The following is a 26898-nucleotide window of genomic DNA, read 5'->3' as shown; positions in this document are numbered from 1 at the left end:
ATCTGTCTGAATCGGTGTATAACTAATCGCTAACACTTTGTAATAAGGTTTCATAAATTACATAAAAAGTAGGCTACAGTTTGCTTACTCAAGTGTAAGTTTTTAAAACAAATAACCCCCCCCCCCCCCCCCCTTGACTACTTTTTCCCACACAGTGCTATCAGGAATCGAGAAGAGAATCGTTAAAGAATCGGATCGATAAGCAGAATCGTCAGTGGCATTGATATTGATAAAATCTTATGTTTCTTATGATAACTGAGATAATGCTGCTATATTTATTTATTTATTTTACCTTGAATGTCATTGCTCTAATTTATTTTTTATATTTTTCATATTTCATATTTTGTTCAAATGGTTAATATAGCCTATATGCTGTTCATATGTTCATTTATTAGTGTGTTATATGATTAGAATGTTGTCCCAGTTTTAAAATAAAGCACAGCAATGATATTTGAGTGTTTCTCCCTTTTCAGGAAAAGTATCGAAAAAGTATCGAAATCGCAATTCTTGACTTGGTATTGGTATCGAAACAATAATTTTGGTATCGTGACAACACTACCTGATTGGTTACAAGGTAGTTTGTGACGTCAGAAACACCAGCGATTTCAAACCGTGTTTTTGAGATCGTCTTTGGTTCACTGCAGTTTTAAAGAGAAAATAGTCACCAATGGTGTTGACTTATGAATTTGCACATGGTTATGGTTTCAAAGCATATAAAAAACACCACATAGACATATAAGCAACATTAAAAGCTTGATTTTCAACACAGAGGGACTTTAATAAAATATAAGTTGTAAAATATACAATACTCGTAATATCTATAATATTGTCACTGTATCTTTAACAGTGAATTTCTTGCAAACTCAGCTGCCGTATTTTTATGGGATAATAGGATTTATGTAATAGGATTTTTTTAGTGTAGCTACTGGACAATAAATCTTACCTAAAGCTACCACCGCTTTTAAACTCCTGATTTGAGCTTGCTTGATGTTTTCATAAAGCATCTTCATACTTCAAACTCCCTTTTTGTAGGAAATTTCACAACATAATATCAGCATGCTAAAATCCTCTAGAAAGTTACAGAAATGCAGGAGAAAATGAAACAAAGGAAAACTCCTCTGTCATGCTTGTTCTTATCGTACAGCACAAAATAGCCTTCTTATCAGTGTTCAGAGGACCTCTGAACTAAATCACAGTGGCCTCTTTTACGCACAGACCTTACACTAGAAGCACTGGAATAAAATCTGACCCCAAAAGTAATTTGAAGCCAATGGCTGGTGACTAGAGCGGAAATGGTGAGTAAATCTGCTGAGGTCTGTTATGATGTATGTGTTTTGGCCTCATCACAAGCTTGAAGCAGCAGCCAGTTGTAGCCGAGAGCAACTACTATTCTGGACAATAGTCAACATCTCAGATTAACTATGGAAGCAGATACAAACTGCAGGTGTGGCCTTTTGTCTACAACTTCAACAAAAGACCTCAAAAGTAGTTTCCAATACCAAGGCCAAGAGGAAAACACATTTTCTCAAGAACTGGCTGTCTTAATCAGGGATGTGTGAGACAAGTCTAAACGATACTGCTGCTAGTCAGCATTGAAAATATTAGTTGTTTTATTAAATCTTTTTTGCACATTTATGTGTTGCTCTTTATTTTTACAAAGGGCATGTTCAAATTACTGCCGTTAATGTTACATTTGAATATAACACATATTGTATATCTGGAGTGGAAAACAAAATAATTTCATGTTACCAGACTTTGATATTGCATATATTTTTCAGTGGTATTTTGTATGAGATTGGACTGTTTAATTCATATTAAGTAGGCTGTTTTAAATTAACTGCTTATACAGACCTTTTCAACTGTTTGTTAACTATAGATGGTGACAAAATTTCTGATTAAACGTCAATGAAACTAGTCATGACACATATCCCTAGTCTTAGGGGCCGTTTACACGACACCGTTTTCAACTAAAGATGAAAACTATTTTATGCGTTTTGGCCATTAATTTACACGACAATAGGGTTTTGGCGGCCTAAAAACGCAAAGTTTTGAAAACGAGTTTCAAAGTGCAAGTTTTTGAAAATGATAACATTATTATCTCAGTGTAAACTACAGAAACACGAATTTGTGAAAACGGTCACATGAGCACGCATTTTACGCGTTTAGTCTGTAGGCGTGTAGTGTTTCATTACAAAGTGACATCGCCAACTTCTGGCCTGGCAGAATACTATTTTAGTCGTATATGTTTTCTGCACAACTGAATCTTTGATGACTGAATAAGTGCAATTCACCTTTATTCCAAAATATGGCAATGTCTGAAACAATGATGAAGTGATCTTTCACTCATAGTTACTGCAGGTGGAAAACAAAAGAATGGGAAGTATCATCAGCAAATCTTGAAATGGCTCAGTGATTTGCTGCAGATCAAATACTGAACGCAATCAAATATTAGTGTCACTGTCGCTTGATGGTGGATCTGGTGAAGAAGCTGTCAGCTAACAAAATATTGATTTTGAAGATCTTGAAAACTTTGGTTTTGAGAATATGTTTGAGATGGCGAATATGAGCCAGATGCTGAATGTACTGGGAAATGAGCTCTGACGAGGACAGTGATGATGATATTAAACATCTGCTTAAACTGAGTCCTTCCAAGCTCCAAAAGGTAACAAAATATGCTTTATTTTATTCTTCTGTAATTGTTACTCTAATTTCAAGAGAGCTTTATATTATTGCGACAGGAGAGATCTATCCGTGTTAGATATAGATGCGGGTCGCTAAAGACCCGAATATGTAATAATGATTGGTGAAACATTTGTGCATTTAAGGGTTATAGTAAATCATTGCACTGGAATAAGTTATGGCGTTTTCTTTTCGAAATATTTTGTAGATGATATGATATGATATTGTGCATATTCAAACATGGCATCTCAAAGATGTACAGGACAACGATACTAGTTATCTAGTGTCTTGTGACAAATCTGGATGCATTTAAATGTTGATTCAAACGCAAGCATGATAAAATTGTACTTTTATGGGGGTTATGGGACTTGACACCAATCTTCTTTCGCTACATGAAAAAGATCAGTGTGAACAATCTAACAAACTTCTGCTTCTGTGTTCATACAGAACAAAGAAATTCATATGAATTTGGAATGTTTGACAATGTTTTAATTTCTGGGTGAACTATCCCTTAAAGTGAGAGGTCAGATAAGACCAAGGATGGAGATAAACAGGGTGAGGCTGTATAAGGGCCATTCTTTCCCTACATAATCCCAAGAGATAGAAAAACATTTGTGTGCATGTGTGAGAGAAAGATACAGAGCAAATGAGTGGGAGAAAGAGTTCCTGGTAACTCCACCTTGCCGAGTGGAACAGTGAGATATAAAGAAACCGATGTCTGGGGGTAAAGTTACAGGACAGAAACGTGTCTGTTAGATAACATGAGAACGGAGCCTGATTCTCTTTCCTCAAAGCTTTGCCCCAAAACAAGACCCTCTTCAACTGTACACCTGGATGTATGCCAGAGTATACTTGCACTATTCCATATATAAAGTGACAGAAGACACGGGTCACTGCACAGCCATGGAATCAGAGATGTCGTGGGATTCGCATAAGGCCCAGACATGTTTGTTGAGCGAGTGGATCGTGTTTTCAGCCCCCTGGTTAGAGTAATACCATCTTCTCCAGGGTCAATGATGTAGTTCCGAAGAACCTACAACAGCTGCTTGTGTGGAAGGTCATATCTGACGCTCATTTATCCCACATACCATCTCGGAATGGCTTGGAACGATGGCTTCCATTAGCCAGATCAGAGAACGGATCATTAGGGATGGATGAAACAGAAGAGCCTCTTGACAGGAATTTCTGGTCTAAATTTCCACCATCAAATCCCAAAACACGGTAATTTTAAACAAAAACATTCTCCTCAAAAATCAGTTTAGACTCCAGCAGACGATGGAAGGCTGTTCTTACCATCTGCCTGACTCCTCTGAGGACAGTGAACCTTCTCGCCCACATGTGTAGTAATCTGGTTAGTTAAAACCACCTGAGGGAGACAGAAGGGAAACATCTGTACTGCAGTTTAGTTCAGTTAGATTAGATCACACAAAGATGAGAATAAACAGTCTGCTGACACTTTGCAAGTTCAGCGGATATTGAATTCCATCATCACGCGACATAACTCATTACATAATGCTATTTATTGGGTCATGTGGTAAGTAAATTTTAAACAGGCAAATGCATAGGCCTAAATACAATATCTCACAAAAGTCATATACTGTCCTCTGAAAATAACTCAACATGCAGCCATTATTGTCAAAATAGCTGGCAACAAAAGTGAGTACACCCTAAGTGAACATGTCAAAACTGTGTCCAAATTGTCAATATTTTGAGTGAGCACGATTGTTATCTAGCACTGCCTTAATCCTTCTGGCCATGGGATTCACCAGAGCTGCACAGGTTGTTGCTGGGATCCTCTTCCACTCCTCCATAATGACATCACGGAGCTGCTGGCTGTTAGAAATATGGCGCCTCTCCACCTTCCACTTCACCACAGGTGCTCAATGGGGTTCAGGTCTAGAGGCATACTTGGCCACTTCATCACCTTCAACTTCAGCTTCCTCAGCAAGGCAGTTGTCATCTTGGCAGTGTGTTTGGGGTCGTTAATGCGTTTGGCCCAGTTTCCGAAGGGAGGGCATCATGTTCTGCTTCAGAATGTCGCAGTACATGTTGGAATCCATGTTTCCCTCAATGAAGCTCAGCTCCCCAGTACCTGCAGCACTCATACAGCCCCAGACCATGATGCTACCACCACCATGCTTGACTGTAGGCAAGACACAATTTTCTTGGTACTCTTCACCAGGGCGTCGCCACACATGCTGGACACCATCTGAGCCACACAAGTTTATCTTAGTCTCATCAGGCCACAGGACATGGTTCCAGTACTTCATGCTCTTGGACAGGTTGCTTTCAGCAAACTATTTGCGGGCTTTCTTGTGAGCCAGCTTCAGAAGAGGCTTCCTTCTGGGACGACGGCCATGCAAACCGACTTGTTGCAGTGTGCAGCGTATGGTCTGAGCACTGACAAGCTGACCTTCCACTTCTGAGACCTCTAAAGCAATGCTGGCAGCACTTATGCTTCTGTTTTTTGAAGCCAGCTTCAGCACCTGACGCACAGCACGAGGACTCAACTTCTTTGATTGACCATTGCGAGGCCTGTTACGAGTGAAACCCGTCTTGGAAAACCTCTGTATGACCCTGGCCTGTACTGTAACTCAGTTTCAGGGTGTTACCAATCTTCTTATAGCCTAGGCAATCTTTGTGGAGAGCAACAATTCGAATTCTCAAATCCTTAGAGAGTTATTTACTATTAGGTGCCATGTTGAACATCCAGTGGTCAGTATGAGAGAATTGTACTCAAAGCTCAAATTTGAACTGCTCTAATACAAGATACAACAATTTGTATGGTCCTGTCAAGCAGACAAAAACATGAAAATGATGAATAGGACATGTGGCTTTGCATGGTTAAAAGACGTACATCTATTATCACTTATGACTCACTTTTGTTGCCAGCTATTTTGACAATAAATGGCAATAAATAAATTTAGACTAAAATGTTTGCTAAAATGTGAGGGATGTACTCACTTTTGTGAGATACTATATATATATAAGGTGATGGCAATTTTATCAATGGTCACTACTGTATAAATTCTGAAATTAAAAAAAACCACAACATTTACATATATATATATTTAAAAAAAAAAATGTTGACAACAGAAATTGTGCAATAACAGTTTCAAGATGAAATTGTATCCTATTTTATAATACATATTAGCCTATATGAAATGTATTCGCCTGAAATTACATTGTAATAAATGTTGTTATTGTGTAATGTGTGAGTTTTTAGAGGCTTAGGGCTCTTCCAGAAATATGAAGAGGGGTCAAACAAGGGATTGTTGAGGGCCTTACAACATGATCTATCTTAAGTACATTAATATTGGTGTTAATTAAAATATAGCAGTATGTCATTAACAGTACTTAAGCTTGCACACAAAAAGCTAACATTGTTGAAACTAGGCCAATGTTCTGATTTGATCAAACGTGGTATTTAAAGCGGCCTAAAGTGAACCACTGCACTAGTGTATGTCTTCCACGGCTCTTTTAATAAAAACTACACAAATAAAAACAATCAGCCAAAACCTAAAACATTTCAACATTCCTTTATATTTCTAAAGCTTGGGAGAACAAACTTAATTACCTCATTATGGTTTGGCTCTAGGTGCTAAAGTGTAAGGTTTTATTTTGGAAACTTAATGGGTTGACCTATTTTACGGTTATGAGCTTTTATGTGTATGAGGGGGGCTATAACATAGTTACCTACCTCTAGGAGTTATCTGCCATGTGGTTTCATGTTGAGGCCCATTTCTACTGCTGTGGAAAGCAGTATTAAAACTCACTTGTGGCCACTGGCAGTGTCAAGCCAGACATTTACTGCACTGATTTAAAACACAAAAGCTATCTTTAAAATGAGCATGGCTGCAGGGGGACGAGAGGCAAATAACTGCAGATCAGATGAGTTTTGGGGTTACAGCCTGAGATGTCCTCTGGGAATAGTTGACTAGTCATTTTAAAATAAGGAAATGCCCATTATTTTGTTGAAACACGCTTACATTTAAACCTGATCCTAATGTCAACAAAGCACAAAAATAGTCAATAAAATGATATATCTATCCTAATTTCCCTCAAGTAACAATAAACATGATCTGTAACATCATTTGTAACACAACCCATTTTAAATTATAGTTTGTAGATACACTGGAGTCCAAACTTAAGTCTGAAAATCTGGAATTCAAAATCAAATTTGAATCAAGAAAAAAGTAAAGCAAAAGGAAGAAATACAAAATTCGAAGACATATAGAGTTCATTACTTCTATTTTGTATTTTCAGGCAATTGTAGTATAACTGAATTGAAAATTCAATTTCTTTATTTAAATTGCTGTGATTATAATATCAAAATATGTATTAAAAATTTCCGTACATAATAGAAACATAAATGTTTCTCTATAATGATAATAATAATTGAAATTTTTAATTGTAATTTTCTAGAAATATGCATTTAACAAAAACAAAGCGAACAGAAAAACAGAGGCAATTAACAAACATTAACTATTATAGAAGCATCGGACCATTAAGCTTTGACTTCGACCATAGGGGTGCTAGTATCAACAAGCAGACCAGTCATTGCTCTTTGAAATAAACAGCTTATTTTCCTTTGTACGGCATACATCCGGTAAAACAACGAAAGGGGAATAAAATTATGGATATCCCCGCTGTTTGTCTCCTCCTGCTGGAGCAGGGGAATCGCTTTCTCGAGGATCACATGCCTTCTTAGATCTGGCATGCCTTACCCACTACCCAGACAGCTTGTTTTGTGTATTCTTGAACACCAGCCTCAACAAGCCTTAACGGGGTCAAAGGCATGCCTACCAATGGATGGTGCTTGAGGGAGCTTCGCAAAGTATGTGGAGTGGGTGCTGGTTCAGTGCAACTTGCTATTTACCATCTGCCAAGCGAATGAGGACAACGCCAGCTCCACTCCGGTCCCAGAGCCCAACCAGCTTACAGCCATTCCCGCAGCGGATCAAAAGCCAGAGCCCACCATGAAAACAGAGCCAGGGCCATTGCCAGAGGCCACGTTCATCCCGGAGCCCAAGCCCATCATAGAATTTGCCCAGGAGTGTGAGCCGGCATCAGCGTCTGTCGTCGAGGTCATATTAGTAGAGTTCGTTGGAATGGATTGGAGCTCCGCCCACGCTCACGTTGCTGAGGTCCGTGAAATGAGCTAGGTTACTGAGGAATTATTTTATGAGCTTGATGAGGAAATATTTACTGGTCCACAGTTACCTCTGGTTCCATCCAGTCCCAAGTTGTCTCAGTCTCTGCTGGTTCAGTCCAGTTCCATGTTGTCTTCGTAATTGCTGGTTAAGCCCAGTTCCAAGTCGTCTTTGTCACCATTGAGTCAAACCAGCACCAAGTCTCCTTCGTCATCCAGCACCAAGTCTCATTGCCACTGGCTCTGCCCAGCTCCAAAGCTCCTTCGTCCTGGATGGTCCCGCCCTTTTCCTCCTCTTCTGCCAAAGCCATCCAATTCCTCTGCCTCATCTCCACTGTTTCTCTTCAGCTCCTCCAGTGGTTCCACCTGGCTGCACAGATCCACCTGGGGTTACCCAGTCATCAGCTCTGCCGTGGTCTGTGGATCCCTCATCTCCGCCACGAGACTCCAACCCCGGACTCCACCTCAGCCCTCCGACCCATTGGCTCACCCTAGGCTTCACCCTCGCCTGTAATCCCTCAGGCTCCGCCGGGCTTCCTCGTCCCTCTGGCTCAACCTTGGTCAATCGTCGCCTTGGACCGAGTAATCAGATGCGCCTCGACCCTCCACCCCTCTGGCTCCACCAGACTCCTCTTTCATTCTTGTATTCACTGTCTCTCCCCCGGTCTGCCAAGCCCACACCTCCACCTAGGTTCCCTCTGGTCAAGTCTCCACCTCACTCGGTCAGGCTCCTGACTCCAGCCTGGCTCCTCCATCCATCAGTTCTGCTGTGGGCCTTCATCCTGTCTTGGCTCTAGGTCATCCTCTGGCTCCTCCCATCTCCTCTCTGGTTCCTCCAATCTCTGCTCTGGTTCCTCCCATCTCCACCCTGGCTCCTCCCACCATTGTCTCCCCCTTGGGATTCTCTTCTTCCAGCCCCTTCAAGGTCATGTCTGTCTCCAGGTCCTCATTTCCACCAGAACCCCCTATCGCCTCTGCTGGACGTTTACAGCGTAAGGACGTGCTTTCCTGGGGGTGTAATGTCACGATCATGTCTTTAGTTCATAGTCATGTTCTGGTTCATTGTCTTGTTCCATTTAGTTTCTAGTCATGGTTTTCCTTGTCATTGTTTTGCCTGAATCATCTTTCATTCATTAGTTGTAATGGTTCCTTATTAGTACACACCTGTTCCCTGTTCTGTTGATATTTAAGCCCTCAGTTTTCCTCACTTCAACATCGTGTTAAAGTTATGGTAGTTGTGTTCTCTTCTGTGTTTATTAAAGTTATTCCTGATTGTTGGTTCTCCATCACACATTGTCTGTTGGATTATCTATACAGCTAAACTGTGTAATTAACAAATTTCTAGATAATAATTAGGGGTGTGACGTTTATTATATAACCGTGAGACCGACGGTTATAGTTGAACACCATCATTAGAACTCTATAACCGCCAAAACCGTGCTATTAAAATATTTGTACAAACATTTTTTATCATAGAGAATGTTTAAATACTAATATCAGCTTACGAGGGAAACGGAGGCGGAGTTAGTGGTGCTTCGGAGGCTGAGTGCTGGAGATGATTCGGGAGAGGTCTGTGCACCTTTACCGATCAGAGCGCGCGCTAACACGAAGTAAAGCCTTGTTTATACTCGACGCGTCCGCGAAGGTGCGCACGGCAAAAATGACGCGTTGGGGTCCGACCGGCAAGACCCCATTTCGCTTGGCTGTGTGCACGGCTTTTTTTGTAACAGCGGTCGCGGCGCCGCATCCGAGGATTAACGACTTAAGGCTGATTTATACTTCTGCGTCGGACCTACGCCGGAGCCTCTACGCTATAGACTACGCGTTGGTTTTCATTTATACTTCTGCGTTGTTGTCCACCTTGACGCGCAATTACGCATGCGGAGGGAGCATGTGAAACCCGGGGAGCGGTTCTAGCGGACCAATCACAGCGCTTGCGGTATGCGTAAAATTAACGCGTTGTTACATTTTTGGAGAGGTGCACGTCAGGGTACGTGCGCTACACACAGCCTACGACGTAGCTAGTAGGCCTCGAGGTCGACGCAGAAGTATAAATTGGGCTTTAAAGCCGAATCTGCCCGAGCATGTACGTCTCACCGTACCGGCATGCAGTTTGCGCGTCTAAATTGCAAAATTGCAGTTCATTGCAAAGTTTTTTTGTTAAGGTTTTGTTTACTGTGTGTGATTTATTTAAAACAAAACACGTTCATTGCAACGTTTTTTTGTTTTTTTTTGTTAAGGATTTGTTTACTGTGTGTGATTCATTTAATGGAAAGCACATTCACTTCTAGCACATTCACAAATTTTTTCTCTATAACTATAGCAATAATAATAATGTAAATTAAAATATAATTAGCTGGAAATATGTATTCAATGAAACAAAAGTAAATAGAACTACAGAAGCAATTAGCTTACATTAACATGAACTTCCTATTATTTTATACTGTACTTTTCTTTATACAATAATCATAAAAATGTAAATGATTCAAAAAATAATTTGTTCAGACTTTCGGAACCCACTTTATGTTTTCAGTAGTAAACTAGTGGATAAGAAGAATACAGACAGAGCAAAACCTGATCCTGGAACAGCCCTCCAGCTGTTACACTCTTTATGAGTAGGAAGCGGAAAACCATATTCCGGTGCAATCCTATCTTTCCTCTTCTAGATAAATGTGTTGGTGATGCAGGAGGTGAGTAAAGGCTTCGCGTAAGTATCTTTGAAGATCTTAAAGTAGTGTGGAAATTCCCAAGATCAAATAACATGGAAAAGGAGCAGGCTTTGTGTGAACAGGCCTAGAGTGTTTTTCTAATTCATCTGGGCTCTCTAACGCCCTCTGGTGTTTGAAATATAGAGGTGACCTATAACACAGCACTGAAATGCATAAACATAAATGTATAGCGACACCTTGTGGTTGACCATATTCACTACAAGTGTGCGATATTTGAAAAATTCAGACATACAAAACCATGTAAACAATCTTACTGGGATGCAGAACTCCTGCGAGAGGTACTTCAGTACAGCAGCTTCCTGGCCCAGTAGGTTACTCCTGTGCGTTAGATTACCCGGCAGCGACGTGTCAAACTCCTTCCTTACAACAGAGGCCACAGAATCCAAAATAAGGAGCCCCACTCGACAAGCAATTATGTCCTCCTCCAGACGCTCCAGTCTGTGTAACATCAGAGCAGCAATAAAACGCCCCACTAATGTGTGTTCACAAGATTAAATACAGCCTGGCCTACCAGGACCATCATGATCTTGTAGTCAATTTTAAATTCAGGATTTGTATTCATTGCATTTACATTTTACTTTTACATTCATGCATTTAGCAGACGCTTTGATCCCAAGCTAATTCAGTTGCATTTATTATTCTATACACTACTGGTGAAAGGTTTGGAATAATTGCGATTTTATGTTTTTGAAAGAAGTCTATATGCTCACCAAGGTAGGATTTATTTTGATAGATTATAATATATTAAAATGTAATTTTGATGTAATTTATTTTGCCACACAGCCAGATCATCCTGTAGCCAAAGACATAATTTTAACCTTATTATAAAATATTTTGCTTCTTTTTTTTTTTTTTTATCCAAAAGACAAGTGTAAGCATTTCAAATCTGTGAAATGGCGCTTTTCCACTGCATGGTGCGGCTCGGTTCGGCTCGGTTCGGCTCGGTACGGTTCGGCTCGCTTCGCTTTTCCACTGCGTGGTACGACTCGACTCGGTACGGCACGGTTCGGTTCGCTTTAGCTCGGTTGCTTTTCCACCGCAGTTAGTACCCCTTCAAAGTGGGTGGGACTGATCGTTATTTTGTCCCTACACTGTTTCTAGGTCCGGTGATAGCCGTGTGCGGCTAAGAGCTGAGCTACTTCTTGGAACACTTTTTCATTCCGGTTTGCCCCATCCAGCTCTCGCTGGATCCGCTCCTCGGCAACCAACGAGAGGAACGTCTGCACCTCCTCCACTGACCACGATTCAGCCATTTCTTTTTTAAAGATTTGATCTCTTTTTTTTCCAAGAAAGCAAAAAACAGATGCTACCGCATTGGCTGTTGTCTACTGGTTATTTAAATCTAGCGGGTTTAGTGTCTCGTGTCGCAAATCCAATGACGCTGGTAGTGACGATTCTGTCTGACCAATCAGTGATCTGCAGTGTTTTTACGTCACATTTTAGTACCGGTACGGTACGCTTGGAACCTCAACAGACCAGGTACCATTTAAAGCGAGCCGAAGCGAGCCGTACCGTACCGTACCATGCAGTGGAAAAGCACCACAAGTGAGCCGTACCGAACCGAACCGTACCGTACTATGCAGTGGAAAAGCGCCAAAGCGCGCCTTACCGAACCGTACCATGCAGTGGAAAAGCGCCAAAGCGCGCCGTACCGAACCGAACCGAACCGTACTATGCAGTGGAAAAGCGCCAAAGCGCGCCGTACCGAACCGAACCGTAATATGCAGTGGAAAAGCGCCAAAGCGCGCCGTACCGAACCGAACCGTACTATGCAGTGGAAAAGCGCCAAAGCGTGCCGTACCGAACCGAACCGTACCGTACTATGCAGTGGAAAAGCGCCAAAGCGCGCCGTACCGAACCGTACCGTACTATGCAGTGGAAAAGCGCCAAAGCGTGCCGTACCGAACCGAACCATGCAGTGGAAAACCACCACAAGTGAGCCGTACCGAACCGTACCGTACTATGCAGTGGAAAAGCGCCAAAGCGTGCCGTACCGAACCGAACCGTACCATGCAGTGGAAAACCACCACAAGTGAGCCGTACCGAACCGAACCGTACCGTACTATGCAGTGGAAAAGCGCCAAAGCGTGCCGTACCGAACCGAACCGTACCGTACTATGCAGTGGAAAAGCGCCAAAGCGTGCCGTACCGAACCGAACCGTACTATGCAGTGGAAAAGCGCCAAAGCGTGCCGTACCGAACCGAACCATACCGTACTATGCAGTGGAAAAGCGCCAAAGCGTGCCGTACCGAACCGAACCGTACTATGCAGTGGAAAAGCGCCAAAGCGTGCCGTACCGAACCGAACCGTACCGTACTATGCAGTGGAAAAGCGCCAAAGCGTGCCGTACCGAACCGAACCGTACCGTACTATGCAGTGGAAAAGCGCCAAAGCGTGCCGTACCGAACCGAACCGATCCGTACTATGCAGTGGAAAAGCGCCAAAGCGTGCCGTACCGAACCGAACCGATCCGTACTATGCAGTGGAAAAGCGCCAAAGCGTGCAGTACCGAACCGAACCGAACCGTACCGTACTATGCAGTGGAAAAGCGTCAAAGCGTGCCGTACCGAACCGTACCGTACTATGCAGTGGAAAAGCGCCAAGGCGTGCCGTACCGAACCGTACCGTACTATGCAGTGGAAAAGCGCCAAAAGAAAAGTGTGTTACTAATGGTTGAAGTAATATTGACTTTAATTGACTTTATTTAAATACAGACAGTTTATTCAACAAAGCACTGTTTAGTAATAAAAAATATAAAAATGTTTTGTTTTTCCCAATACTGTACCGAAAACATGCAGAACCATGACTTCAAAAAAGATGTGTACTAAAAAGTCATTTTTAATTTAAAGAGCATATTGCAGGTAATAAAAAAAAAAAAAAATTATATATAACCTTGTATGAAAATACCATATGAAAAGTTAATGCAGGGTTTAAAATGTTTTAAAACGACATAAGGGCACTAATTTAGTAGATAAAGTGAGCGTTTCTTGGACTGCTCGTAAAAACGGCTTTTTTTTTTTTCAACATCGCGTCATTTTACGTCACGACAGGGAGCCTCAGCCTCGCCTCAGTGCAGAGTAGGCTGGTATTCAGTGAGAGCAGTCGTGAGTCAGTGTGTTTTCGGTAGTTTTTGTATTTTAATTTATCATCGTCATGGTAAATTATTGTGTTTGTGGAGGTTGCAAAAACTCCGGCCTGTCAGGACATCGAGTCCACAGGTTTCCATAACAAGAAAAAGGACGGTGCTATACATCTTTCATGCCTGGTGCGGTTTGTGCAGGTGAAGAGACGGGATTTCTCTTCCGCTTCGACTTCGAAAAACGCGGTCATGTGTAGCGTTCACTTCAGATCAGAGGGTTATCATCCCGGCGATATGATGGAGTTTAACATGGGATGCCGCAGCATAAATATTGATCGTCTTATACTAACTGTACCAATGGCATCAAATATTGTGATATAGGTAGTCATGCCCTAAATAGAGGCAACTTGTAATTGAAAAACAAAATTACTAGGTTGTTTAAATATTCAAATCTTTACTTTTCTGTTTATGTTTTAACCCAGGTGAAAAATATGTATTAAAAATGTACTTGAGTATGTTTTTAGTACAGTACAAATATACTCATGTATAGTTAGTATATATCTACCCTAAACATACTCATGTCTGCTGGCCTGATATATGATAGCAATAATCTGTACAATATTGTGAGCACAGTGTATATCGTTAGCGAACGTGTATATATCTATTAGCTAACACTGGTCTCTCTCACTAAGACAGCTGTCCTGTTCTCCACTGGTTCTCCTCACACCACAACTCAATTTGTCTCTGACCGTTCTGTCTGACATTAGTCCTGGCCTGTCCTGCTCTCTTGGCAGCAATACTCATACGAGTAAGTATTTCCTCAGCGTCCGAAATGTCATTGCGATCCATTGTTTTCCTGTTGTTTGAATCGACCGCTCTCCCGCCCGTTACGTCACGCCCATTTTCAGACGCGGAAGTAAAATTTTAGTAAAGAAAATATAGTTCCTACGTTATTTTTCTATACATTGACTCGTTGGGTCCTCTAACCTGCAATATGCCCTTTAAATAAAAAACGTATTTTTAATTGTAATATTTTTTAACAATATTACTGTTTTTACTGTATTTGTTTGATAAATGGTGAGCATCAGAGACTACTTTCAAAAACATAAAAAAAACATTATTTTATTTTGATAGGTAGTGTACATTTTATCACTTCATGGCATGCATTTGCTTAGAATCGAACCAAAGACATTGGCATTGCACGCTTCATGATTTACTGTTAAGAGCTACAAGGAAACACCTAAAAAGCAGTGAATCTCATGAATAAAAGGATATAATGGCAAGTGTCATTTTTTAATTAAAAACTATTATTTTAAAAGTACAGTAACTGGAATTAAATAGTATGTGTTTGGGATGTGTTCTAACCTATTCAGGACATCCTGACAGGTCAATTCCCTGAAGAGATGAACACGAGATGCCATCTCCAGCAGACGCTCCTTCACCGAGAAGAATTCTGGGAATCGGGCCTGTGCCATTTCTATCAGTCTTAGAGAGGAAGATGCTTAGTTTAAGAGGAAACACAAAAAAGTGCATATCAAAGAGAGCGTGCAAACGTTTTTAACACCTTTCAGCAGAGAATGCCGACTCTGTGTCGATGTAGATGACTCCACTGTCCAGACCTCCCATGCTCTTCGGCAATGTAGCCAAAACGCTGAGCATAATACAGAACTGAGTCTTTCCACAGCCTGATGGGCCGGTCACCTGAGAACACAGACAGTGTCATGATTACTTGAAGAGACAGTTTACTCAAAATGACAATCGCCATTATTTACGGTACTCACTTTCATGTCAAAATCTAAATGTGAACTGGCATTTTAATCTGTACCCTCATGAACTGTGATTTTTATTTAAGAACCAGGATTCACCCAGTCTTGGAAAACCTGGATATATATGAGGTATTTTTTAGACCTGGAACAGTCATGGAAATTGATCAAATATAAAAAATATTGATTAAATGTACAAAAATAGCATTGACATTTCTATAAATGAGATTTTATATAATTATGTCAAAAGCGCTAAAATATTTTATCAGGTAGAAATTGCTATTTCTGAGTAAAAAAAAATATTTGTTTTACATTTCAAATGACTTGAAAAGGTGTTCATAATTTAATAATTTTATTTATTGATTTACAAATAATTTAATCACTTTAATTATTTTAAATGATTTCTTTTTATATATATATATATATATATATATATATATTCACTCCTATTTTCTGAAAAATTAGCAACTTTGTACAGCAGAAACATCTTTGGGGGACTTTGAATATTGGGGGGACTTGGATTTAAAAAGGTTGTAAAACTTCTATTGTAGTGAAGAGAAGGGAGGTGAACAGGTAGTAATGCAAACGCAAGTCTCTTTCAGACACACACTGACTTGTCAGCTCGTCTGAGGAGAAGTGCTGGTACGCGTCAGGATTTTTAACAAGTCTGTCTCTCTCCATCACAGTTTCTCTCATCAGCCTTGGGGTCTAGAGTTAACCCATAATATTACAACCAGAGAGCACGTTGTTTCAAAGCAGCAACTTCAAAGTCATTTAAAACTCTGACTAAATAAATAAAGCATGTTAAAATGACCAATACTGGCATTATTGTTTAATTTGGCTTTCTAAAAACTGGCCAGAAATTATTCTTCTATTATTATTTATGTATTAATATATTATTTACAAAAATCAGATAATACTTTACACAGTACAAATAGGTTTTTATACAATACAGTATGTGTTTTTATATTTTATATATAAACATATTTGGCTCTCGATGACATCAACTAAACTAATTGTTTAAAACCCAAGAAATAGGGGATTCGCTATTTTAAAGGACGCATTTAAATGTCACTTCCAAAACGGTTTGCAGTTTGTATGTGGCCATAGAATTCTTTTTTTTCTTTTCTTTTTTTTTTTTAAGTTCATACTAGTGACAATGGAAAAGCACCATAAAATAGTCTGTACATCTTGTGTGCTATATTCTATACTTTTAAAGCTATAAAATTGCTTTGTGTAAGGAAAAGAAATTGTATTTCACTGATCAACTTTTCCTCCGATGACGCTTTTAATCAACTATTATGCAAGTTTAACATCATGATTAATGATATTTGATCTCACTGACATCTAAGCAGCATAATGGAATAATTTTTTTTTGAAATTGTGTTGCATAAGGAAAATAACATCATTGGAATTTCATGATATAGAAGCATATGGAAGCGAAAGTATACATACATGGGCTATACATTATATATATATATATATATATATATATATATACACTCACCGGCCACTTTATTAGGTACCCCATGCTAGTAACGGGTTGGACCCCCTTTTGCCTTCAGAACTGCCTCAATTCTTCGTGGCATAGATTCAACAAGGTGCTGGAAGCATTCCTCAGGGAGTTTGGTCCATATTGACATGATGGCATCACACAGTTGCCGCAGATTTGTCGGCTGCACATCCATGATGCGAATCTCCCGTTCCACCACATCCCAAAGATGCTCTATTGGGTTGAGATCTGGTGACTGTGGAGGCCATTTTAGTACAGTGAACTCATTGTCATGTTCAAGAAACCAATTTGAAATGATTAGAGCTTTGTGACATGGTGGAAGTAGCCATCAGAGGATGGGTACATGGTGGCCATAAAGGGATGGACATGGTCAGAAACAATGCTCAGGTAGGCCGTGGCATTTAAACGATGCCCAATTGGCACTAAGGGGCCTAAAGTGTGCCAGGAAAACATCCCCCACACCATTACACCACCACCACCAGCCTGCACAGTGGTAACAAGGCATGATGGTTCCATGTTCTCATTCTGTTTACGCCAAATTCTGACTCTACCATCTGAATGTCTCAACAGAAATCGAGACTCATCAGACCAGGCAACATTTTTCCGGTCTTCAACTGTTCAATTTTGGTGAGCTCTTGCAAATTGTAGCCTCTTTTTCCTATTTGTAGTGGAGATGAGTGGTACCCGGTGGAGTCTTCTGCTGTTGTAGCCCATCCGCCTCAAGGTTGTGCGTGTTGTGGCTTCACAAATGCTTTGCTGCATACCTCGGTTGTAACGAGTGGTTATTTCAGTCACTGTTGCCCTTCTATCAGCTCGAACCAGTCTGGCCATTCTCCTCTGACCTCTGGCATCAACAAGGCATTTCCGCCCACAGAACTGCCGCTCACTGGATGTTTTTTCTTTTTCGGACCATTCTCTGTAAACCCTAGAGATGGTTGTGCGTGAAAATCCCAGTAGATTAGCAGTTTCTGAAATACTCAGACCAGCCCTTCTGGCACCAACAATCATGCCACGTTCAAAGTCACTCAAATCAACTTTCTTCCCCATACTGATGCTCGGTTTGAACTGCAGGAGATTGTCTTGACCATGTCTACATGCCTAAATGCACTGAGTTGCCGCCATGTGATTGGCTGCTTAGAAATTAAGTGTTAACGAGCAGTTGGACAGGTGTACCTAATAAAGTGGCCGGTGAGTGTATATATATATATATATCATGTATAGCCCATGTATGTATACTTTCATAATACATAATAGTTGATATATATTGCCTACTGTATAATATATGTATATATATATATATATATATATATATATATGTATACATATATATACACACACTCACCTAAAGGATTATTAGGAACAGCATACTAATACTGTGTTTGACCCCCTTTCACCTCCAGAACTGCCTTAATTCTACGTGGCATTGATTCAACAAGGTGCTGAAAGCATTCTTTAGAAATGTTGGCCCATATTGATAGGATAGCATCTTGCAGTTGATGGAGATTTGTGGGATGCACATCCAGGGCACGAAGCTCCCGTTCCACCACATCCCAAAGATGCTCAATTGGGTTGAGATCTGGTGACTGTGGGGGCCATTTTAGTACAGTGAACTCATTGTCATGTTCAAGAAACCAATTTGAAATGATTTGAGTTTTGTGGCTTCACAAATGCTTTGCTGCATACCTCGGTTGTAACGAGTGGTTATTTCAGTCAAAGTTGCTCTTCTATCAGCTTGAATCAGTCGGCCCATTCTCCTCTGACCTCAAGCATCAACAAGGCATTTTCGCCCACAGGACTGCCGCATACTGGATGTTTTTCCCTCTTCACACCATTCTTTGTAAACCCTAGAAATGGTTGTGCGTGAAAATGAGCAGATTGTGAAATACTCAGACCGGCCCGTCTGGCACCAACAACCATGCCACGGTCAAAATTGCTTAAATCACCTTTCTTTCCCATTCCGACATTCAGTTTGGAGTTCAGGAGATTGTCTTGACCAGGACCACACCCCTAAATGCATTGAAGCAACTGCCATGTGATTGGTTGATTAGATAATTGCATTAATGAGAAATTGACAGGTGTTCCTATAATCCTTTAGGTGAGTGTATATATATACATACACATATACACTCACCGGCCACTTTATTAGGTACACCTGTCCAACTGCTCGTTAACACTTAATTTCTAAGCAGCCAATCACATGGCGGCAACTCAGTGCATTTAGGCATGTAGACATGGTCAAGACAATCTCCTGCAGTTCAAACCGAGCATCAGTATGGGGAAGAAAGGTGATTTGAGTGACTTTGAAAGTTGCATGATTGTTGGTGCCAGAAGGGCTGGTCTGAGTATTTCAGAAACTGCTAATCTACTGGGATTTTCACGCACAACCATCTCTAGGGTTTACAGAGAATGGTCCGAAAAAGAAAAAACATCCAGTGAGCGGCAGTTCTGTGGGCGGAAATGCCTTGTTGATGCCAGAGGTCAGAGGAGAATGGCCAGACTGGTTCGAGCTGATAGAAGGGCAACAGTGACTGAAATAACCACTCGTTACAACCGAGGTATGCAGCAAAGCATAAAGCATTTGTGAAGCCACAACACGCACAACCTTGAGGCGGATGGGCTACAACAGCAGAAGACTCCACCGGGTACCACTCATCTCCACTAAAAATAGGAAAAAGAGGCTACAATTTGCAAGAGCTCACCAAAATTGAACAGTTGAAGACTGGAAAAATGTTGCCTGGTCTGATGAGTCTCGATTTCTGTTGAGACATTCAGATGGTAGAGTCAGAATTTGGCGTAAACAGAATGAGAACAAGGAACCATCATGCCTTGTTACCACTGTGCAGGCTGGTGGTGGTGGTGTAATGGTGTGGGGGATGTTTTCCTGGCACACTTTAGGCCCCTTAGTGCCAATTGGGCATCGTTTAAATGCCACGGCCTACCTGAGCATTGTTTCTGACCATGTCCATCCCTTTATGGCCACCATGTACCCATCCTCTGATGGCTACTTCCACCATGTCACAAAGCTCTAATCATTTCAAATTGGTTTCTTGAACATGACAATGAGTTCACTGTACTAAAATGGCCTCCACAGTCACCAGATCTCAACCCAATAGAGCATCTTTGGGATGTGGTGGAACGGGAGATTCGCATCATGGATGTGCAGCCGACAAATCTGCGGCAACTGTGTGATGCCATCATGTCAATATGGACCAAACTCCCTGAGGAATGCTTCCAGCACCTTGTTGAATCTATGCCACGAAGAATTGAGGCAGTTCTGAAGGCAAAAGGGGGTCCAACCCGTTACTAGCATGGGGTACCTAATAAAGTGGCCGGTGAGTGTATTATACAGTAGGCAATATAAATATATATATATATATATATATATATATATATATATACACACACATATTGTCAAGCCCTGCTGTATTTTGTTTTAGCAAGTATTTGATTATTTTACCCAGAGAAAAATGTTGGATTATGCAACAGACATTATATAATTCAGGGCCTTCACGCAGTTAATTAATAAACCATCAGTTTGTTATATAGGCCTTTTTCATGCTATAGCCGATATTCAGATGGTTTTAAATAGTTTAAAATCGGACGATAAATATCGGCGGCCGATACATCGGTGCATCTCTAGTTTAGACTTTTCCCTACTATTTCAACTAGTAAGTCATAATTTCAACATTTTACATCATAGTTTAGACTTTTCTGATTATGACTTAAGCCGGATGCACACTGTACGATTTATAAAAGTAATTTACGACTGTTTCTTTTCAGAATGTACTAACATGATCCCCACTGTAATCCATGTCACACTGTAGGATCACAGTCATAAATGTCCGACTGCACGGCGGTCAAGACGCATTAAAAACGAACGCACTCAAGAAAACTCATCTGGAGTTTTAAATCATCAATCCGTGATACGGTGACTCTGAGCTGCATTTACATGAGGAATAGAAATGATAGCTAGAAAACAAAAACAATCTCTAGCGTTAATTTTGATCATGGCTTTTCTTGAAAAGAAAACTGGGGGGAAAAAACTAAGATGTGTGTGCATAGCATGTGGCAGTTTGTTGTCTCACTAATCGCGTCTTCAGTTTCTGCGCTCCTATTGTTTTTTTATTTGATGGTTGTTGTAGGAGAAGCCACACTGTAGGACTATGCCTTCAAATTTCTGACACTGCCAAAATTTCGTCTGATGTCAAATTCATCAGAATTCCGTCTGATGAAAATTATGGAATAAATTGAACTGGAAAATTCAATTTGTTCTTACATAATTTTGTGACTTCTATTACCACCATTCACTCCTTGCTTCCTTTGATTTCTGCTCCAAGAAACTGGTTCCGTCCAATAATTAACATTTGTCGTGGCATTTTGCGTGTTTCTTCTAGTGAAGATTCTTCTTCTTCTTCTTCTTCTTCTTCTTCTTCTTCTTCTTCTTCTTCTTCTTCTTCTATGTGACTGCTGAGATCTCACAAGATTATTGGTCCAGACTCCAGATAGCCTTGTTCTTCTATAAGGTAGTATCACTTATCTTGTGCAACATTATAGGCTATAGCTATTGAAACAAATATCAAACAGTATCAAGTTGAGTTTGCCCTCTCTCTCTCTCTCTCTCTCTCTCTCTCAGTCCCTGTCTCCTATGTACCGAGATTTTGATTGTTCTAGAAAATTGCAGAACATTCTAAACAGTTCTAGGAAGTTTTAGGAAGGGCTACTTACTTATAAGCAGTAACATCTGTTATGGTTGTTCCAATAGGCTTTATGCACTGCTTCACTGCTTCCTGAACTTTAGCCAGCACTTTGTTTCCTGTCTGTCATTATTGGACAAACTGATTAATCCAGGTGTGCCTGATTATTGTTACTGAGGCCAGGCACACCTGGATTAATCAGTTTGTCCAATAATGACAGACAGGAAACAAAGGGCTGGCTGAAGTTCAGGAAGTAGTGAAGCTGTGGCATAAAGCCAATTGTTTATCTAAAATGACTTGTTTTAACTTAGAGAAATTAGGGCCTTTTTCACTGTTATTAAGCAAAAGTTCATCAATTTATGATAGAGTAAAGCTTTTATTTGAAAAATAGTCAAAAAGTTAACCCATAGTGTGCATCCGGCTTGTCAATTTCGACTGTTTATCTCATAATAATGATTTACAACTTAAGATTTTCATTTCATTGTGTGGTAAAAACGGGATTCAACAGCATGAGGGGGAAGTAAATGGCATAATGTCAATTTAGAATGATACAGAAGTAGACCACTGTACCTCAGTGAGAGCACCCCGTGGCAGACCTCCCTGCAGTAATCTGTCCAGGACAGGAAGTGATGTGGAGAAACACAGCTCTCCCTTTTTCCTCCATAAATCCAGTGCCTGCCACCAAAAACAGCATTACTACTAATGAAAGGCTTCGCGCGTTAAGTCAACAGGACCTCATGGGGTGTGTGAGTGACTTACGGTTCTCACGGCCGGTGAACAAGCTTTACTGACCAGACGCAGGAGCTCCAGAGCAGCGGAATAACTGAGTCCGGCCAGCCGCATGAGCTCCACGGGAGTGGCAGACAGAACATCCTAAAGGGCAAAGTTACATAAGTCTTCACCGTACGACTGTTCCTCCAACAGCTGGGCATTAATAAAAGAGCAGGTCAGGATGGTTGAACTCTCTTACCTGGCAGGTTTCCACCTGATGCCGCTTGAGTCGCTCGCAGAGATCAGCTGAGACGCCCGTCCTCCGTAACTTCTTGCTTGCCATTGACACACACACACACACACATACAAAACCTTAAAAGAGTTATGAAATCGTGATATAACTATAATTGGCTAAATGACAACCTTCGGTAACGACTGTACACATGATACAGACAGTAGGTTTTGGTTTAATAAATAAAAAAAACACCGTTATGAGTTTTGCGAAGCGCGCCCGGAAACGAACAAAAAAACACAGCGCATGTGGATTGTGGGTAATGTAGTTTATAATACTAATATAAAAAACCGTAGTAATATGATCAAAGGGCTCATAAACAAAAATATAAACCAGGACAATAAAGGACTAAAATAGTAAATATTCTGGCATATTGTAGATGAGCATACCTTTACTGTCTTATTTCTAGCCTACTCTGTTTTAACAAAAAATAACCGTGGTTTTATAGTAAAAGTGTAGTAAACAGTTTTTGGCAGATTGATTACCATTTGTATAACCACAGTTTTACTACACATACCATGGTTAAACTATGGTTAGTGTAGCAAAACCATGTGGTTAATTTGTGGTTACCATGGTTTACAGTAACTACAATAAGACAGTTTGTTGGTTTTATTTGTATAGTAAATACCATGGTTAATTTTCATAAGGGTTAAAGTATTTTAAACTCCAAAATATTTTCACAAAATAATGAACTAGAGTAAATGAGGGTTTACATTTCTTCCATTTACATGTGTGTATGTGATATTTATTATATCATAAATGTATGATGACAAAAATCATTTTCAGTGGGCCACTCTTGATGAACAATAACAAAATTATTTTGATAATTGATCATGACACTGAAAGAATTATGTTGATTAAACATTGATAGGGGATGCCATAATAATGATGATGTTGTGTTTATAACTAAAGAATGTTATGGTTTAACAGCTGAAATCATAATCCTATTTACCATATTGTTTGTTTTGGCTTGATTAAATGCTTTCCTCTTAAACCTCTTAATGTTTTGATAACCTTGGTGATCCTCCCAAGTTATTTTTGTCATGCCTCGCTGTCAACTCTGCCCTCTTGACGTCAGTACGATGGAGGTCTTTTTATGATTTCCTCATTTTAATAATCCTGGGAATTTTCTTGAGAAGAGACTTAATTTACACCTGCATGGAGGAGAAGTGTGGTAAGATTCAACCAATTTCAGGGTCTACACAAAGAGAAGAGACAGAAAACTGTCAGAAGATCTAAAAAATTTAAGTAAAATCAACTTAAATTAGCCTACATTAAACTGACTTAAAAAATCGTTGAATCTTGAATAACTTTTTTTTTTTTAAATGAAAATTGCTTTACACATGTTGTCATAGCTCTCAGAAAAAAAAGTTCAAAAGCAAAGGTACATATTTGTTCCTAGTACCTCAAAGGTAGCCTACATATTGGTACCAAAAGTGTACGTATTAGTACCTAAATGGCACATATTAGACACTTTTGAAAGAGTACCATCCCAGTGACAGCTTTTGTACCTATTTTTTTTTTAGAGAAAAGAGTTCCAACGTTCCACTTGGCTAAAAATGCAAGGGAGTGAGATGACAAATTTAAAGTATTTCCCACAGTTTTTTTAACATGGTAAATGTGTGGGACCCACTGTACCAATCATAAATAGTTTAGAGTCATTATGGCTTTTGAAAATAAAGATTCCTTTTTTTGGAGTGTATAATAGTCGCCACATCAGATGACCAAGTCTTTGAGGAGATCATTGTGATAAAATCAGTTCCAGAAATATTTTAAATATCTATAATCAAATCAAACTGCCTCAAATACCCTTTTAAATGGAAAGACATGCCCTAGAGAAACTCTCTGACCCGTCACAGACGTTTGAGCCACAAGTAGGCTATTTGAGAATGCTCTCATATGGCATCTGACGGCCGGTGTGAAGTTTGACTGGGACACACAGGAGACCCATGTATGGACAAAGTATCGGGCCTGTCTTTCACTATCTCTGTACCTGATAGAGATAAGCAGCCTGTCTGTGACACTTGGCAAAAGATCCACCGCCAAGGTCTGGTTAAAATAGACTGAGAGGAATTACTGCAGATAAATCTGTCCGATATAAATATACATATAATATATCATTTTAATATAAATTACTTAAGTAAAATATTGAATGCAACAGAACTCAAAACATCATTTTGTCAATTGTTAATTATAAATACCCTGTGGGGGAAACTGTTTGAAATACAGACACATGCAGGACTTTTATAAAGCTTAAACATTCTCAACAAAATCAATCGTCCTGAACCGATGTTTAAAGGTTTCTGTGCTCAACAACATGATCCACCTGTTTCTGTCTACAGTAAATGGCCCTTGTTCGTTGCTATCAGTGGTTCCTTCATTTATTGATTTACTTTATTTGTTCACTTGTTATTCTAGTTCTGTAAACAGCACTGTAATGGCATACAAGGGTCAAAATGGATAAATGCAAACAGTTTGAAAAATGTCAGTGGCATTCTCTTCATTTGTATCTCACACATACGCCATACTCCTCTTGCTTTCTCTTTTATAAGCGGGTCAAAAACAGCATGTGTATGAGGGATTATTCATTCAGTCCTTTAAGTCGCCATGAAGACAATATTGAAGTTTTTTGTCTTTTACTATGAATATGTTAGCCTTGCTGTTATCTATAAGCTAGTGTGCTCCAAAACAATGACAAAATTCACATTTAGAAGATATAAGCGTTCAAAACGTACAGTCTCTCACTTCCGCCAAAATGGATGAATGATTTTGAAGACTTCACTCTGCACTTTAGCTTCTTATCACATTTCCTGTCCAATCAAATGCTCTCTAGAATATAAAGCCCCGCCCCCAAATAGACACTGAAGCTGTGGATAAAATTGGTCACTTGTTCTCATGGTGAATGGCAAATAGTGCACTATATAGGGGATAGGGAATGATTCAGACAGTATAAATATGATTTCCATTGGGGGCGAATGAAGTCTGGTTTCATGATAGTGTCGCGTGGACCACCGCGGACACAGTCTACTCCGGTCCAGAGACACGATAGCACAGAGCGGATCATGTGCGCGAACCGCCGCAGACCGCAAAATATATACGACCCATTTGAATTCTACAGAATGCTGTATTTTGGAGGAGATTAGGAGGAGAAAAGGTTAGAGATTAGGAGGAAACTGTGGCTTTACCAAGCTCAACTGCTCTGGTCGAACTAATATAAACGAAAAGCTATTGGCTATTTTTAAAAAAGGGAGGAGCTGCTCGATATGTCCCGCCCTGTTTTCCTGTTTCAGTGGAAAGTACTTCAACACATTGAATAATGCTGTGTGTTTCAAGGCACTTCAGTGGGCCTTTAAAGTCACTTCAAATTAGGCCTTGTTTTAAAGTCCCCCTGTGGTGAAGTTTTTAATGTTGTTTATGTCTATGTGGTGTTTTTAATATGCTTTAAGACAAACCATGTGCAAATTCATCAGTCATTGCTGAGTATTTTCTCCTTAAAACTGCAGTGAACCAAAGACAGTCTCAAAAAAGGCAGTTTGACACGCCCCTGTCTCCTACCGTCACAAACATGTAGCCAATCCCGTCACGAGAGGGGCAGGGCTTTTCTACACTGACTTTCTAAAGGCCTGTTCACACCGGGACGAATTTCGCGATATTCACCGACGTTTAACGCCTCGTGACTAAACAAAGGGCGCCAATGTTAGTGTGCACACCAACACGATAAAAACGTCACGCCTAAAAGCGTCATTTTTTTTTTTAAACGCCTCGGGTTCGTTTTTTTAGTTTGACGCACCGCGTCAAAGACTATCCGACCAATGAGATTGGCGCTTTTGCTCACGTGTCTGGAGCTTCTGAAGTTACAGTAAAACACAACTTGGGGGCGCTCAAACACAAAACGGTCTTGCCGCGCACACATACGTAACGGCGAAGAAGATATACGCCAAGTAGCGTCTACACTGCCGGGAAGAAATAAGACGAGGAAGATGCAAGGCAAGATGAATGTAGAGCTGCTGGTCTCGTTGGTTTCGGAACATAAATAACTATATGACAAACGTGACAGCGACTACAAAAATCTTGATAAAAGAGAATGTTATGGAGTGGTATTGCAGAGCAAATGGGCGCCATCTAATGTCAGGGAATGAATTTGCATGTTCACTCGGCTCATCGTCAGCGAAAATCGCTTGGGTGTGAACACAAAAAACGCGTTAAAAAACGCTGGCGAATAACGCGCGCCAATATTCGTCCCAGTGTGTACGACCCTTAAGGATGTTGGTTGTTAGGAGGCAGC

General features: G+C 40.3%; 1 protein-coding gene across 1 annotated transcript in view; it reads right to left on the bottom strand.

Moving 5' to 3' along the window:
* Positions 1 to 22819, bottom strand: part of rad51b (RAD51 paralog B) — a 55917-nt gene extending 33098 nt beyond the window's left edge. The window contains exons 1-7 of the mRNA XM_056262710.1: positions 22581 to 22819; positions 22370 to 22483; positions 22181 to 22285; positions 15205 to 15341; positions 15006 to 15125; positions 10815 to 10998; positions 3973 to 4045 (exon numbers count right to left, since the gene is read on the bottom strand). Of these exons, the coding sequence (XP_056118685.1) occupies positions 3973 to 4045; positions 10815 to 10998; positions 15006 to 15125; positions 15205 to 15341; positions 22181 to 22285; positions 22370 to 22483; positions 22581 to 22664 (817 nt within the window). The 5' untranslated portion in view covers positions 22665 to 22819. The remainder of the gene's footprint in view (positions 1 to 3972; positions 4046 to 10814; positions 10999 to 15005; positions 15126 to 15204; positions 15342 to 22180; positions 22286 to 22369; positions 22484 to 22580) is intronic.
* Between the last annotated feature and the right edge of the window lie 4079 nt (positions 22820 to 26898).

The sequence above is a fragment of the Rhinichthys klamathensis genome, unplaced genomic scaffold (assembly GCF_029890125.1).
Source record: "Rhinichthys klamathensis goyatoka isolate OS25496 unplaced genomic scaffold, OSU_Roscu_1.1 h1tg000196l_1, whole genome shotgun sequence".
NCBI classification, from domain to species: Eukaryota; Metazoa; Chordata; class Actinopteri; order Cypriniformes; family Leuciscidae; genus Rhinichthys; species Rhinichthys klamathensis.
This window is presented reverse-complemented; position numbering and strand designations above follow the sequence as displayed.